We start from the raw sequence: 15820 nt of genomic DNA, 5'->3' as shown, positions 1-15820 counted from the left end.
ATACTGTTTAATGTTTTTATTGTCTTTGTTTGCAGCCTTCAATATCCTGGTAAACTTCGGCATTGCAATTACTTATCCAACCTTAATTTCCCTTGGCATTGTTCTCAGCGTTCCTGTAAATGCCAGTAAGTTTCTTGGATTTGCTCCAATAATTCACTGCAAAGCCACAATGCCCATTCGTCTCATATGCTAAAACCTAACTCTGTCGTCTATATTCATTAGTGGTGGACTTGTACACATGTGAAATCCACTTCAACACAGTTCGCCTCATCGCGGTCTCCATCATTTGCCTGGGCTTCCTCATGCTGCTGCTTCCCGAAGACTGGGACCAGTGCATCATCCAGCTCAGCACCAAGCTACGGAAACGCGACGAACCATCAGATAGCAGCAGTGAGGCAGGGACTGGACTAACCTGGAGAACTAGAGCCAGAACGTCGATGTCAACATTTGCACATTGACATTTTCTTGCAAAAATAACACATACTGAAATAGACACTCAAGAGTCAATTCTGGGACACCTGCCGAGCTGTCCTCCTGCAGCTTCAAGGGTCAGTAGTGATAGTTTTGGATATTAATTTACAAAAGACAGGAGGAAATCCGCTTGAACAGGCAAGTAATGTATCACTGTCATACCATTTCCATTCAGAAATGAGCCAAGCTGATGCATGGACTTGTAATCCTTCACCTAAAATTGTTCAGGTAAAAACTGATTATGTTATTTTGCCTGGAGAAATGTTTATTTTGATATTGTTGCAATTAGTTATCTTTCAGGTAGGCCTAAGACTACTACACGACATATACTTGCTGACACTTGTAAGATCCAAAGAACATTGCCTAAATACGAATGCCAGATTGATGAAACACGAGGTCCACAGTGACATTTTTTTGACGAGGTCTTGGTAACTACCTGCCTTCCGTGCACTGTACATAGCGGTTTCACACCTCAGATGTATTTCAGATAAAAGAACTGTGAGGATGATGTGGTGTGAAGAGGCCTGTCTGGACATCTTATGATCAATCTGAGTTTGAGAAGCCTTCACTTCCCTATTTTTCCATCCAAAGAAAAGGGAGACAGAAGCCTTGACCACAATGATTGGCTCCCTTTTGGCCATATTCCCTGTCCTGGGGCTGAAGTACAGCCTATACTTTTTGGCTAGATCTGTGTTATGTCCCAATAAATTTAAAACCAGCAGCATACTATTATATTGCATGGGAAATCGGAGATGAAGTCTAATGAAGTTCAAGTACTGTAAGCTCTGATACCATTCATACTCATATACATACATAGAATACATAAATGTCAAATTTATACATCGCAAAATCACATAAAATAAAACTCTATTCATGAAGGGGAATAAAATAGAAACAGGCCAATATATACATCAAGTATTGGCTGTAAACATATAGTACACATCCTACTAGTCATAATTTAACAGACTGTGGCACCAGCTTTGAGACACTGATGGCATTTGCGCCTTGTAGTGAATGTATGATCAGCTCTGAACCACTCTCGTGCTCTTGTTTACAGCACTGAGAGACTCTTTAATACTGTTCTTCTTGAATTCATCTCAAGCTTTTTTATCACCCGGACATTTTATATGTTTGCATTTTGTTGCTGATGAAACCTGACTGGACACACAGTAACATCTGGAGGAGCATGCACATACTGTATGAGCAGAACTTGCTGAATCCACCTCACTGCCTTTTCTTTATTTTGCTGTAGAGTACATTAGCACTGTTTCCCATTGTCATTCTTTATGACAATAATGAAATATATTGTATTCCTCTGGAATTATTGCTAGACATAAATGTAAACCTTTGTAAGGAATGATGATTTTTACACTAAAATGCATATGAACAAATGATTATCACGACTGAGGAAGAGGCGTTTAAAACATAAATAAATAACGTATTTAATAGCCTTGATGTTCAGTTTCTTTTCCTTCTTTTGGATACAAAAAGATTTATGCATTTTTTAGTCTTTGGTCAGATTTTGTTGACATTTCACTTTCTTAATCCATTAAATTCAAACCCTCTTTTTACAAAAATACTACAATACATCATGCTCTACTCTGACTATTATTTGTCCATAAAAGAAAGTGGCCTGGCGCTCCTTAGTCAGTGCGGAGAAAGGAAGTCTGCTGCCCTCTAGTGGCCGAGTGGGGACTTGCAGGAAGTCCAGCCTTCTACTTTTACAGTCACAGTCTGCATGACACACTTTGCTGTGCTGCTTCTCACAAGTTTGACTTAATGCTGTACTTACAGCAAATACTGAAGAGCAATACTTGGACTTGTTAGAGGCTAACCTCTGTGAGCAGGAGGGCATGCTGGCATTTGCAGAGAGAGTATTAGGCTCACTGTTCCTGCCTTCTTCCACCTCCATTCTGACCTCCCCTCCTCTGCCCACCACGCTCCTCAGGCGTGCTCTTATCTTCTGCCTCAGTGCTTGAAAGGCTCCCTGGAAACGCTTACTCAACAGAGCGTACAGTAAAGGGTTAATGTCCGAGTTCAGAAGCACCAGCCAGTATGAGAAGGTGACAGCGAACGGTGGGACAAGATTAGTCCGGCCTGAGATTGCGGTTTCTGTGGCTTGGACAATAGACACTCCCACATATGGTGTCCAGCACAGGAAGAAGGCAGAGATGACCAGGAACAGGCGAATCACTCCATGGTGATTGTATTGGGAGTTTTGCAAAGATGGTGTGGACACAGTGTGAGCGAGAAAAGAGAAGAAGCGCCTAGAGGCAGAGGTGCTGTGCCTTGTATTTGATGCAGCGAGAGCCCCCTCCTGTCCACCAAGCTCAGATACTAACTGTCCGCTCACATGATAAATGAGTTTTGAAGGCGTGTGCAGACTCCCGCAGTTCTGATGCGATGGATCCCCTGAGGCACAGGCAGTACTGGGGTCCCTGCTGCGCTGAACAGAGTCCTCCAGTGTGTGGATTCTGCGGGCATGACTGCGTGCCACCTTCACTATGTGAAAGTAGCAAAAGAGAATGACCGCTGCGGGGATCAGGTAAGACAGGACAGCCATGAAGGCAGTGTAGCTTGTACTAGCAGCCCAGTTGATGGCACAGTTGTACATAGGGGCCACATAGGTAACCGAGCCCCAGCCCAGGAGAGGGGGGCAGCTGGTGGTCAGGGCCTGCAGCCAGATCCACAGCACAACCACACAGGTCCTCCATAGGGTGCAGCGTGAGGTATAGTGCAGGCAGTCCACGATGGAGTAGTAACGGTCCAGAGCTATAGCTGCCAGTGTCAGGACAGAAGCTGTGCAATAAACAGAGGAGGTGTAGCCCACATACAAGCACAGGTCCTGAAAGAAAGGAGACACTATTTACATTACTATTATTCATGACAGGAAAATTAGCAGTAAATTGCATCACCATTACATGATGGTTTGACTAAGGAAGCCTTAAATTACAGGCTGATTTGTAAGAAATATGAATAGTACAGAGGCACAAAGTAAGAGCAAGATAAAGGCTTTAGTTAATTTTTTAATATTGAGATTCATGATTCTAGTCTTATACTTGCAGTAACTCTTTTCTGCTCCTCTTTACAGTTCCATACAATATCGGCCTGTTCTTGTAATTAGATATTTATGGTGTCTAGTTATTGTACTATACTATTGTAACATTCCAGTCTGCGGATGAAGTGTTGTTACTTACAGTACACTGCTCCCATCCCCTGTTCATGAGAGACAGGGCGATAAAAGGCATAACTCCGGCACCCACCAGCAGGTCACTGACAGCCAGGTTCATGATTAGGACTGATGTCACCGAGTGGAAAGTCTTTGTGGCGGCCACAATAACAATGACAAGAATATTGCCTACAAAAACAGAGTCATGCTTTTTAGGTGTACCTTGTAACTTTATAATTATTTATCTATTTTTCATGGTGTGATAATTTGACTTTCATAATCCACATATTATTTTATTCTTTGTCTGTTGAATTGAAACACTTAAATCAGTATTCTCAGCGGTTCTCAAAAGTACATCACTAAAGACTTTACCTATTAAGTAATAATTTAGATGACAATTTCTGATTTGTACTTTAGTGAATACATTCTAAAGTAAAGTCACTTTAGCTGGTTCGCCCACTTGTACACTATAATGCAAAACCATAAGCAATTTTACAACAATAGTAAAAAAAAAAAAGAAAAGAAAAAAAAGAAAAAATGTTGTACCTGTTACAGCTCCAACACACATCAGCACCATAAGGATCTCCAGAAAAAGCTGAGTGTTCGGCGATAGCGCCCCCTCTTCTTTGTCCTGAGTCCAATTTGTATTCACTGTTAAGCGAAGAGAGGGGCACAAGCCGCAGCCCGGGCCACTCATCTTCTCAGGTGCTCTGTGAATCCTAAGTACACATGATGGAAAATAACAGGAACAGCACAATGAGAGTGAGCCGACGTCTAAGACTGAATGCGCTCATGTGCTGTCGGGGCGGTCTCCAGGTGAACCAACAGTTTAAAGAGGGAGGAGGATGTGGATGCACTTAACGCCTTTGTTTAAACACAGCTCTCAATACGTGGGCAAGAATAGCATACAACGCTTTATTTATTAATTTAAAACAATTGCATAACCATACGAGAAATATAAAATGACGTTGTGAAATGGTAAATGCACATTATATACTGCGCAACATTATTTATGCGTCCAGATATAATAAAGTCCTGTATCAGCTCCAAGTCCTGATAAAAAGAATGGCATCTGATAACTGAGACGACTTGATTCCTCCATGTCAGTTTCATAGTCAGCCCAGGATTTTTACAGTCCAATATCAAATGGATTCAATTGAAGAAAGAAAAGAAAAGGTGCCACACCATTTACATCCGGCAGGGACGAAGCTTTCACAAGTTCCTCCCTCACTTGGCTTTGGAGTCGGCTTCGTTTGCACCAGAGATGAGATGTTGCCGGGTGTACTCCCAGATCAGCAGTGCAGCGCTGACGTGAACATTGAGTGACCGGATGACTCCCTGTTGTGGGATCTCGACACATACGTCCAACAGCTGGAGCAGGTTCGCTGGGATGCCCTCCCGTTCATTACTGCAAGAGCAAAGAGCAGAATTTCATAAAGCACCCATTGTACAACACAAAGAAGTCAATAGTTTTTAGTCAGCAAGTCAATAGTTTTTCATGAGAGGCAATATCATAATGTACTGGGATATTTTTGTAATAAACGCAAACTAGATTTCATTCAATGAATTAAAAAATAAGTGTTTTGGTGTCTTTTGTACAAACCTCAACTCTAACTAAAAGTAGTGTACCATTTAACACACAAAAAATGTCAATTGTCTCATCCAAACTCCAAAACTCGGTACAGTTTCCCATAACGATTATTGATATAGACCAAAATAGAGACTGCGATTTTGATTAAATTGATTATTTATTGCTCAGGCCTAATACTAAACCTGGTCTTTCACAGGACTAAACCAGCTCTAAACAAGATATAAATCAAGACTAGACTTCAGCGTAATTAGTGGTGAACAAAGACTAACCTAAAAAGAGGACTAAAGCCTAAGTATTGTCTCCAAGTTAAATAAAGACCAGAAGAAGAGAAGTCTCGGGAACCATCCGAGAGTCCCCCATCACACCATGGGTACTGTAGCATAGTTTGAGAACCACTGCTGTAGAATATATGAAGTGATTTTTAATACACTGATTGCCAACTAATAAATGCAATATAAAATGAACAAACCAAATGCATAATGATGAATTGCCAGCAAAAGAGTGAAATAAGTTCAGTATTTCTTTGATAGAGGGGGAGTTTGAGCCACACTGTGAGAACCCTGATTAGAGGAGACCCATTTATCTCAAGTGCAACTGAGTGAGATAATAGTGAACTGATGAGAGATTAAAGCTGCTCCACGCTGAGCGAGAGTGAGCGCAGCTGTGAAAGCACTCAACATCAAGCCGCGACTGTATGTTACGGCCGATGCACGTGTAAACTGAAGAAAGCTTGAAACAAAACAGATTAATGAGTTTTATGAATGTTAATCTCTTTTTGAGAGCATGTTGAAATTACTAATGAGTGTAAAGAAGGGGAAACATGATGAAAAATTATACCTAGTTTATTTTGCCAGTACCTGAACTATTGTACATTAATCATTATCTTGAGGCACAAAACAGAATAATAATGTCATATATCAAATGTAAGACTGTTTCTTTGAACAAAACCAGCATGCTAAGATGTGATTGTCTAAGGATCTCAACATCATGTAATACATACACCTTTAAAGCAATTACAGCGATTAATGTCCAATCAAGCAAACAACAAAATGACTCCACAAATAATGTTCAAATGGTTGTTTTTGAGCGCTAAAAATTTCAAATTTTTTGCATTGCTTTGAACATTTAGATGACCAAAAGTAGGACACATCGGTGGAGAAATTTCAAGGGAGCAGAGTTTTACTAGGCATTTTGTTGTACACGAGATAACAATCCTCAAACTGACAGAGTCACCAATTATTTCAGACATTCAGTCGCCCCAGATTTGAAGCGAGTCAGAGGCTAAGACATTTTTTTCTCCCCTGATGTCTGTGTCGCACAGCTTGTATCATTCTGTGCAATCCATTTCCTGTGTCCTTCCCAGCGGGACGGCCAATTATATCCCAGCATGCTCTGGCAGGTATGGTGTCCCGGGGGAGGGACACTAAAAACATACACTTAGATTAAATAGCACCGTCAGCCAACACCTTTAACTGAACTAGAGCACAGGGAACAGGGGGCTGAACCACATTACACTGCACACTGTAGTATCACACATACATTATGTTTGATGAATGTTGTTTTACCCCAGAAGAAGCAGGGTCTTTTCAGGGAAGTGGTAGCTCTCGAGGCTGTGGCTGTTGGCTGTTTGCTCCACCCCAACAATGCAGTATCCGTCACTCTTCTTTAGCTGCAAGAAGTCTGCGAGCTCCACGGGCTTTACCTAGGAAGTAAGTCCATATTTGTCGAGTTTGTCATGATTCTGCACGTGACTCTTTTTCTACATATTTCTTTATAATTTTAACTTAAATTTGAAAGCAAGTAGACATGGTCACCTTAACAGTTAAACACAATTATTCTTTAGCTATGCACCCATCCCACTCGTCTCTTCAGTGAGCAGCCTCCGGGAGGAAACTGCGGAGTGTCCAGGCCAGGTCCAGCCGACTGAAGGACAGCTTCATCCGCCATCCTGTCAGGAAGCTGAACTCTCTCCCTTCCCACCCCTTCCTCTGTGCTTCCACCTATATGTATGAACAGCTTTCCCCCTTCTCTCCCAATTGTGTAAATAGATTTTAGTTTAGCTCTATTATACTGGTTGCACTGAGGCTTTGAGATTAAGATTGACAATAAAGCCTTTGACTTTTATATGACAGTTTCTTGTTTTGTGGGGGAAAAAAGTATTTGGTCAGTTTCCCATAGACTTTCTATTGGAGTTTCGCCAAATACTTTTATATGTATAAATAAAATACTGTCTCTTACTTTACCTCAAGCAGAGGCAGCCATCTCTCAGACGTGACACTCAAGGACTGAAACTGTTTGTCATTAACATGGCGGAGGCTGTCAAGGGCCAAAGCACTGGCACCAAAAATCTCACAAGTTCTGCAAAGCCCTAAAGCAATAAAAATATGCAAATATAGATTTGTAAAAACATCTTCAGTCTATGCAAGAAATAATTACATTCCATTTTATTTGTCGAAGAGGTCACATTGACAATTTCAGTCCTAATCACTGTATTAAGAGGCTATTGGTCGGTTGCTATGGGTAACACTAACATACACAAATCAAGAGACAAGAGGGGCTTATTCAGTAAAACATTTACCGAGCAGAGAGGCTTAATGTGCCAAGTTACATCATGCAAAACAAATATTTTCTTTCTAAGCCTGTCCTTGCCTCTATAAACACATTAATATTGATTTCAACCCTTATCATGTGATACAAAGGTGATAAAGGTCACTTGGGAACATAAAAGAAGAAATCCCTTAATAGCGGTCTGCTCCCTGTATAAACCACGATAAGGGCTAAAGTGAATGTGAAGCTGTGTTGGGCCTCCATACAAACTAACTAGGAATTTAATAACGTTGGATAAACCCAAAAATTATTATGATTAGAGCATTCATCGGTTCAAAATGAGTACAATTGCATCCGCCCAAACCTACCTCCTAAATTAGTGGGTTTGTCGATAAGTGAAGCCACCACGAGCAGAGCCCCATGTGTTTTTCCCACACGGGCCGCTCTTTGTTGTGGTATTAGCTGGAGCTCTGGTTCCTGCTCTTGGATGTCGAGCTTCCAAGGTGTAATCTTCTTTTGCACTTCAGCCCAGTGCTCTTCCTTTTCCTGCTCACCTGAAAAACAAATGTGATAAAGAGATTTGAATACACTGTGATGCGTGCACTCCTTGTGATGGTGCTATGTGTACTTTTGTCTTGCTGGATCCAGTCTCCAGGATTGAGCTCTCTCAGATCAGAGGCAGAATTAATCAAAGGACAAGTCGGATTGGGAGAAAAACACGGCATCTTTTGAAATTTCCAAGGAGGGATCCACTCATCATCAGCCAAATCCGACAGGCTGGGAAAGGTGTACAATATAGTCTGGAAAGTGCAATAAAGGATACACTGTAATCATTACAGTTTAATACAGTACAAAATACATCAATTTATCATTTTACTTAGCTCAAAAGCAGAGGAGTTTGTACCGGACCGGAAATTACCAACTCACCTCTAGACTGTAATCTCTAATGGGGTGAAAGGCACCAAAAAAGAAGTGTTCCTGAATTTTTATCCAGTTTTTGTTTGCATTTCTAAAACACACAAGCAATAATTAACACAGAACAAAACTAAACATAATAGTATTTACCTTTATTTACTTAAAAAGCACCTCACCCAGTGCTCTGCATGGCTTCAGCCTGGTTGAGACAGGCCGTAATAACAGAAGAGAGCGAGTGTAAACTATCTACTCCTTCGTTTAGAGCTCTAGCCTCTGCTAAACTCCACACTCTTTTAAGAGCCAACAATGCGTAGAGTCGCACACTGAAGTTATGGTTAAAACAACATTGCAAGATGACATCCAGTGCATTACGTAGCTCCACAGCCTGTAGCAGAAAGCAAAAAGGTGCCCTATGATAAAAGCAGCAATGAGAAATATCTTAAAAGCGAGTGTTACCTGGTTTTCAATATTTGGAAGGATAACATTAAAATGAACCAAAACTGACAGGAAAGTGCAGATGCTGACTTTGGTTTTCTCATGTTCCTTCAAACAAAACACAAAGAGTGTAGTTCATTAACAAATGAGGTTACTATGTCATATAATGTATGTCATATATAATAGATTGAGTGCTCACCACGTTAAAGCAGTCCCAAAAGCTTTTCATGTGTTGAGGGTATTTGGTGAGGATCAAAATCATCATCCATTCAATCAGGTACTTCACTGAGGCCTGGTTACTGCAGAATGCAGCCTCGTACACAATGTTCAACATCGTATTGACAAAATCCTGCAGAAATGCAATAACTACAATGTAATTTTCATATATTTTTCAAAAACAATAACATATCCATATTATGTGCCACAGTGCAAGGATCTTTACCTCTGAGAGTTTGGGAAGTAGCACCAAAAGTGTCTGCCAAATCCTGTTCTTAACTCGATGTTGCAGTGAGTTGTTATAGTAACGCACCTTTGAGGATGATATGAGCTTATCCTGAAGATAAAAGGAAGGGCAAATGTCAAATAGAGGTGCAACATTTTTAAATTGAGACTCGATTTACAATTTTGAAATACACATTTGGTCACAGACTAATAAATTCATTATCTGTAATAAAGACCGCCCGCAGTATAAAACAATACCTTTTTCAACAATTCAAGGACTACATTTTGCATCAGCTTTTGGTGCAGCTCTGAGGGCTCTAGTTCAGTGAGTAAAGACAGGGCACATATTCGGGGCAAATGGTCATCTCTGTTGTCACTATGGTGGAGAAAAATCAGGTTTAGCTCAAAGAAAGGGGGCCCTCTAGTGGCATTCATAAAATCAGAAAATATTGATGCATTAATCAAAATACTTAAGGCAACTTACCTGCAAAGTACAACATTAGCTGCACACTCCTCACCAAGTTGCTCCACATAGCTCTGGACATCCTGGATAAGCCTTTAAGACACAATATCTCTCAGTCACAAAAATAAAACTACAAAATGTAAATCATAAAAGAGATTTTCAAGTGTAGTTGACATGATCGGATTGTCAAATAATATCTGGATAACACACAGGATGGGGCCAATAACTCAGCCTTAACAAAGAAGAACGACTAAGAGCTTAAACAACATAGAAATGATGAAAGCACGATGCATATTTTCTCACCGCTGATCTCTCCTCTGCACTGGTCCATAGATACAGGCTTCAATGAGAATATTTATGTGAGTGAAAATACTTGTAAAGACAGTGTCCTGGTCTCCTTTGTTTTGGCCAAAGGGAAGCCATAACTGACAGCAGTGTTGGATTAGCACTCCAAACAAGCCACTCTTTGATTGAGATAACTCCATCAGCTCAGAGGCAATCTAAAAATATAACTGAAATTAGATGAATTAACAGGTCACGTGGCTGCTCCAATGTACACCGTTTTGTTACCCTCTTTGTGGTAGTTGTGAGATCAGGGGCCTGCGTGTCGGTCAACATGACAAGTTTCCTATGAAAAGCCATTGAAATGAAACCTTTCAGCGACGGCCAGAAGTCAAGGGGATTTGTGCTCAGTCCCTGAACAAGGTCCCAAGACAAAGCAATGGGATCTACACAGAGGGACTGATCTTGCTGTGCTAACTACAAACAAAATAAGTGGATATTAGTCATTCAGACAATACATTAACCAAAAACATACTAGGGCTGCACAATGTATTGCTAAGTTATGGCCATCACAGTATTTAATGTATAATGCGTATAATATATAATAGTGTATAACATATAATGCAAAATCACTGAGGTCCGCCATTTCATTTACAAATCTGCAAAAATTTACAAAAGTTCAGTTAATCAAGATCTTCTCAAACCTGTTCCTCACAACTTTTATTCAAATTTACTGTGCTAAAATGTTCGACTTTCGCATATTGTGCAGCCTCAAAATATACAAAGTACTTACTAGAGGAAGAGCCGTTTCCAAATAGGCAAAAATGGGCAGCACAAGGTTGCTAGGCAGAAGAGACAGGCCCTCTATGGCAGAACTCACTGATGTCTTGAGAATGGCACAGGACTGAGATGTTCGTGTCTCAGGAATCCCAAAAGCCCTTAACAGGACACTCAGGCAGATCCACTGGTCGCTCAAATAATGGGCAACAACACGCCCCCAGTCCTGCCGCATCGGCCCAGGTCCAGCTGTGTCACTATAGGAAAAGGAGTTTGCTGATTTCTGTCAAGTCAGACTGTTTTTGGATAAATTATGTGTTTAAATCATGTCTTTTACTTTAGCCCATCTAGTGCAGATGGTTTCAGCAGCGTCTCATTGAGCCGCCCGACTGAAGATGGAGATAATAACATTGGATTGTAGAAGTGCTCATTCAGCACTCTCAGCTCTGACACTGATTGCATGTCAATCACTTCCTGCTCCACAAGACTGCACACCAAGGCCAGTGACGCCATTGCAACAACTCTAGCCACCTGCGCCGACACTGATGGGCTCTGAAAAAACACACGCACTACATTATGAATAATCAAGCCGACACAAGTGGCACAAATTGTTGTCAGGTGGAGAGATTGCTGTGGGAGAACAGTGTACCTGCTGACTCGGTTTTGCCAGGACCTTGAGGCTGAATCGGATGAGTTTGGGGAAATAGGTCTCTTCAAATTTACAGTGGAGTAGAGGAACAGATTGACATGTGATCACCAGCTTCTTCATGAGACACATGTACATATCAGCTCGCTCTACGTCAAACAGCTAAACAAACACACAATTGCATATGTAAGTAATTCACAGTTTTTTCTAACCCAAAGATGGTTTACTCATGGCCAGTTACCTCTTGCAGCTGCCCGCACATCTGTCTCACAGTAAATTCCAGTATAGGTTCCAAAACTTTAAAAATTTGGTTCTTTAAGGCAACCGAGACATAATGATCTATTAAAAATAGTGATGAAACACATAGCAATAGTTGTAATTATATCTGAAAGTGATACAGTGAGTTTACGAAACAACAAAAAAATATCTATCTGCATACTTATTAAGTCAAAGTCCAATTATCAACATGCACATGTCATGAATTTGTAAAAGAAAAGTGAGCTACTGTCCAACCTTGTGCTTTGTCTGTGTCCTGATTCACTCCTCCGAGCAGCAGTAACTGATGCACAAGCTGCAGGCTCTTGTCACTCTTCTTCAAAGGCAGGTAGATGTTGGTGCTGATTCGGCTCAGAGTGTCCAACAGCGGAGACAGTAAGGACTCCATAGTGTTGTTTATGTCCACCCCCGGTTGGCACATCTCCATATCCGCACAAAGCAAAATTGCCCTGGCCAATTTCACAGCCTCACTCACATCAGGCAACCTCTCAGTTTGACCTGAAAATCAGAAAAATTGGTCTTAATACAGTATAACTTAACTTAATCAGGAGTCAGAATATCATGTACCTTTATTGGGTGACACTCACCTGTACTGGGGGGAACTTTAAGATAGTTGTACAGCTCACGTTGAACATACGCCCTTATGGTTTCTTTGTCTTGATCCACATTATGTATTGATTTGAAGCCGTCTTCATTGCTCTTCAACCAAATGCATAACTGAAATCATAAATAAAGCAGCTATATTAATTCAACACAGTACCCCACTCCAAAATAAAAGTAGGTGTAGACACTACCTGGTGCCATAACTTTGTCCTGCGACACAAAGACTCATCAGAGCGGAAATGCATTAAAAGTCCAAACACATCATCAAGGGTCACTGCACTCTAAGGAGAAGTGGTCAGTATTACAATATAGCCAAAGAAAAGATGCAATTCAAAGCTGAGGTTAAGAGGATAATTCACTATTCCCAGTGTCCAAATGTTTGTATCTGCAAGTAGTTTGGCAACATAAAGTAGTATAACACTTACCACATCAGTAAGGCAGAGGGCGCTGTTCAACAAGAAACACTGGGCAGCGCCTTTTAGCAGAACCTGATGAGTGATCATAGCACACCGCAAGACCTCTCTGACACCATTACAAACAAAAAATTAGGTTACGTCTCTACAAGAACTACTACAACTGCTACAACAGCTACTACTCAATTACTATTACAACTGAAAATAAACTCATCACCTTAATGCAGCAAGTCCATTAACCCCCAGCAGTGGACTTGGAGACAGACTGGACAAAGCCTGGGATATGAAGAGGACAGGCACAGCACACCACTGCTTTGAGGCTAGCTGCTGTATCAGCTGCAGCAGCACAGATGCTACAAAAATAAAGACTTTGACAACAAATTCTATGAAAATATATCATTTAATTAAAATTGAATTTACTTACCTTTTTCTTCTGATGGTAAATTATTAAAAAAGTTGACCATGAATACTTGAAGTTTGCTCCCCAGCTCTGGACATTCACCAACACTTTGTCCAATTGCTCTGTATGGCAACAGGGAAAATCACTGAATAATTTCAAACATTGTACATGGAGTTGGTCATGACCATAGACTGCTTGCTGATTTAGAAAAGCATAGCTACATAGAGTACAAAACAAAACAAAAGACAGTCTATGCATCTATCACAATGCCTATCCCCCATTCCCCATCATAATGGGAAATGGGGGCAGGCTCCGGAGGTTCCTGGCTCTTATGACTTTCCATTTAAACTTTTTTGCCCCATTTAAGTCATGACGTTGTTCTTACCTCCACGTATACTATTGTCTTGACAAGCGCTACATATGCTATTTTTTTGTGTGCCCTGTTCTCAATACAGTTCCAAAAACCCTGTCAAATTGCTAGCATGAATGAGTTTCAGTCCATCGCTACTCTTTGGTCATGACTGAGCTCTCACCTTTGAAAGAGCGAGGTTTCGGACAGGACATCCAAAAAAGGTCCGATGACAAACTGGTAAGACATCAATGATTTTAGAAATGTGTTTAGGATTTAGGAAAGAACTAAATGAATTCAACAATAGGTATTATACTTGAGAGAAGGCCATGGCAAACTCTGGCTGCTGGAGGACCTGTAACTGTAACAGATGACAGACTCCCTCCCTCATGAGCGCCTTGTTTTCACTGTGAAACATGCGCTGGTACACACAGAGCAACCAGGATGGATGCAAGAGGCTGCGACCTGTGAAGAAATATCAAAAGTATTCACACATTCATTTCAGACTAGGCACTAAACAAATGTGTTTTTTCGTTAATTTACCTTTGGTGTCATTAACAGTTTGTATTAAAGTGTCTATTCTGTTCAGCACTGGACGGACAACGTGAATCTAGCAAAGTAAAGTACCAAAAAGGAATTACCATAATTACACATATATTGGTCTCAAAACAACCTAAAAATGAAAGAAGGAATCTGTTACCTGGTTTTCTTCTAGGGTTTCCATCACCAGGGCGTAATCCTCCCAGAACTCTCTTAACAGTTTACTACTATTAGAGTCCCACATAAACAAGACCTCATCTGCAAATTCAGAGTAAGTATATTTTGTTGTTGTTGGTCTTCTTTAAGCAAATAACTAAACGAGGGATAGAAACAATTCATAGTGGATTCCAAAGTAAGCACATTTACCTTGCTTTAAGGATTGACAGTTCAAGCCTTTTTCTTGATAAAGTGCCACGCATCTTTTCAACATGTACAGCGCCCTCTTGCGTGCAAGGCCGTCTTTGTGCGTCAACCCATCCTGAACCATCCTCCAGAACTGAATGGACAGGCGCGGGTCAGAGGCCAGACAGTTCGGAGTCAGCATGTGGTCAGACAAAGCGGTCAAACACAGTAACGCCCTTCCTGTTACGGCAGGTGTGCTTTCATTCCCGTGCCAACTACACAGATCATCCAGGATTGACATGCGGATGCCGTCTAACCTCGCACCTCCGCTGCTGCTGCTGCTGAGGAGCGTCAGAAGAAGGCGCACCGACACTTTGGAAACTAGCGCATCAGGGGTGGTTTTGACGGAGGACAGCGCTTGTGTCAAGACTTTGAGTTCGAGGTCCTCCTGGGGGGAACATGAGGGTAATAACACTGCCAAGACATCACTAGCCACCTCCGCACTGAGCCGGCCTGATGTGATGGGGTCTTCGCTTGCGAGTTGGAGGGAAGGCAGCAAGTGCTCGGTCAATTTGCCAAGTGCAGCGGCATCACACAGCGGGACGCAGGCTTTGATAAGTTTACACACAGCTGCAACGCTCTCCTTACATTTTACTTTCTCGCCAGGTTCCGCGCACGCTTTTGACAGCAATGGTATGCACTGTGACCAAATTACATTCTCTACGTGAACTTCAATGCTCTGTTTCGTTGAATTGGCACCGGAGTTGGCCGTGAGAGACCCCAGACCTTCGACCAAAGCTGTCAGCGCCTCCACTCGCTGAGTCTGCGGCCACGATTCACTCTCCCACGATAGAGTTTTAAACAGCGAATCGTAGTCCGGGCCGCTTGACAGAAGAGCTTCGATTAAAAACGAGTTCATTCTGCTGATTTATTGCGGCATTGTGTGCATTTTCTTTCCCCCTGAAAGACTAAAACCCCGGCTTTTAATCGTCCAACAGCAGCACGTTGTTCGCAAAATGTAAACTTCCGCATGCGTAATCGCGTGTGTTATCGCGAGATTCTACTGGTCCCACCTTGTTCATTTTAGGACACTGACAATTTCTGCAGGAATAAAGAAAATAAACTAGAAATAAATACTGGAGTGGGTTATGGCAATTGGA

At 41.5% G+C, this 15820-nt stretch overlaps 3 protein-coding genes across 4 annotated transcripts in view; 1 reads left to right on the top strand and 2 right to left on the bottom strand.

Moving 5' to 3' along the window:
- slc35f3b (solute carrier family 35 member F3b) overlaps positions 1–1277 on the top strand; it is a 51994-nt gene extending 50717 nt beyond the window's left edge. The window contains exons 7-8 of one of the 2 annotated variants that reach the window (XM_079560110.1): positions 36–125; positions 223–1277. In XM_079560110.1, the coding sequence (XP_079416236.1) occupies positions 36–125; positions 223–458 (326 nt within the window). In that variant the 3' untranslated portion in view covers positions 459–1277. The remainder of the gene's footprint in view (positions 1–35; positions 126–222) is intronic. The other variant, XM_079560111.1, reaches the window with a different exon arrangement.
- Positions 1172–4350, bottom strand: LOC306965597 (5-hydroxytryptamine receptor 1D). Its single transcript, XM_079560109.1, has 3 exons — positions 4187–4350; positions 3669–3829; positions 1172–3316 (listed from the first exon to the last, which is right to left on the bottom strand). Exons 1-3 carry the CDS (start codon positions 4335–4337, stop codon positions 2051–2053), a joined length of 1578 nt encoding a protein of 525 aa, XP_079416235.1. The 5' UTR covers positions 4338–4350; the 3' UTR covers positions 1172–2050.
- Positions 4351–4858: 508 nt separating this feature from the next.
- tarbp1 (TAR (HIV-1) RNA binding protein 1) lies at positions 4859–15673 on the bottom strand. Its single transcript, XM_079560062.1, has 29 exons — positions 14685–15673; positions 14479–14576; positions 14322–14388; positions 14095–14243; positions 13963–14015; positions 13454–13551; positions 13247–13382; positions 13042–13138; positions 12808–12897; positions 12601–12730; positions 12251–12511; positions 11979–12076; positions 11741–11899; positions 11429–11643; positions 11108–11348; positions 10603–10791; positions 10336–10532; positions 10054–10125; positions 9828–9945; positions 9571–9681; positions 9328–9477; positions 9150–9236; positions 8870–9078; positions 8706–8787; positions 8407–8578; positions 8147–8332; positions 7475–7599; positions 6797–6933; positions 4859–5048 (listed from the first exon to the last, which is right to left on the bottom strand). Exons 1-29 carry the CDS (start codon positions 15577–15579, stop codon positions 4868–4870), a joined length of 4803 nt encoding a protein of 1600 aa, XP_079416188.1. The 5' UTR covers positions 15580–15673; the 3' UTR covers positions 4859–4867.
- Positions 15674–15820: the final 147 nt, after the last annotated feature.

The sequence above is a fragment of the Gobius niger genome, assembly GCF_951799975.1.
Source record: "Gobius niger genome assembly, chromosome: 7".
Classification (NCBI taxonomy): Eukaryota; Metazoa; Chordata; class Actinopteri; order Gobiiformes; family Gobiidae; genus Gobius; species Gobius niger.
This window is presented reverse-complemented; position numbering and strand designations above follow the sequence as displayed.

What these genes read in the sequence shown, in the direction of transcription:
- LOC306965597 (XM_079560109.1), bottom strand. Translation starts at nt 4,337, where the DNA reads ATGAGTGGCCCGGGCTGCGGCTTGTGCCCCTCTCTTCGCTTAACAGTG. An exon ending in GTGTGTTGGAGCTGTAACAG is followed by an intron (nt 3,830 to 4,186) that starts GTACAACATTTT and finishes CTGTTTTTGTAG; the next exon opens with GCAATATTCTTGTCATTGTT. An exon ending in GGGGATGGGAGCAGTGTACT is followed by an intron (nt 3,317 to 3,668) that starts GTAAGTAACAAC and finishes CCTTTCTTTCAG; the next exon opens with GACCTGTGCTTGTATGTGGG.
- tarbp1 (XM_079560062.1), bottom strand. Translation starts at nt 15,579, where the DNA reads ATGAACTCGTTTTTAATCGAAGCTCTTCTGTCAAGCGGCCCGGACTAC. An exon ending in GGACACAGACAAAGCACAAG is followed by an intron (nt 12,077 to 12,250) that starts GTTGGACAGTAG and finishes TATTTTTAATAG; the next exon opens with ATCATTATGTCTCGGTTGCC. An exon ending in TGTGCGGGCAGCTGCAAGAG is followed by an intron (nt 11,900 to 11,978) that starts GTAACTGGCCAT and finishes GTGTTTGTTTAG; the next exon opens with CTGTTTGACGTAGAGCGAGC.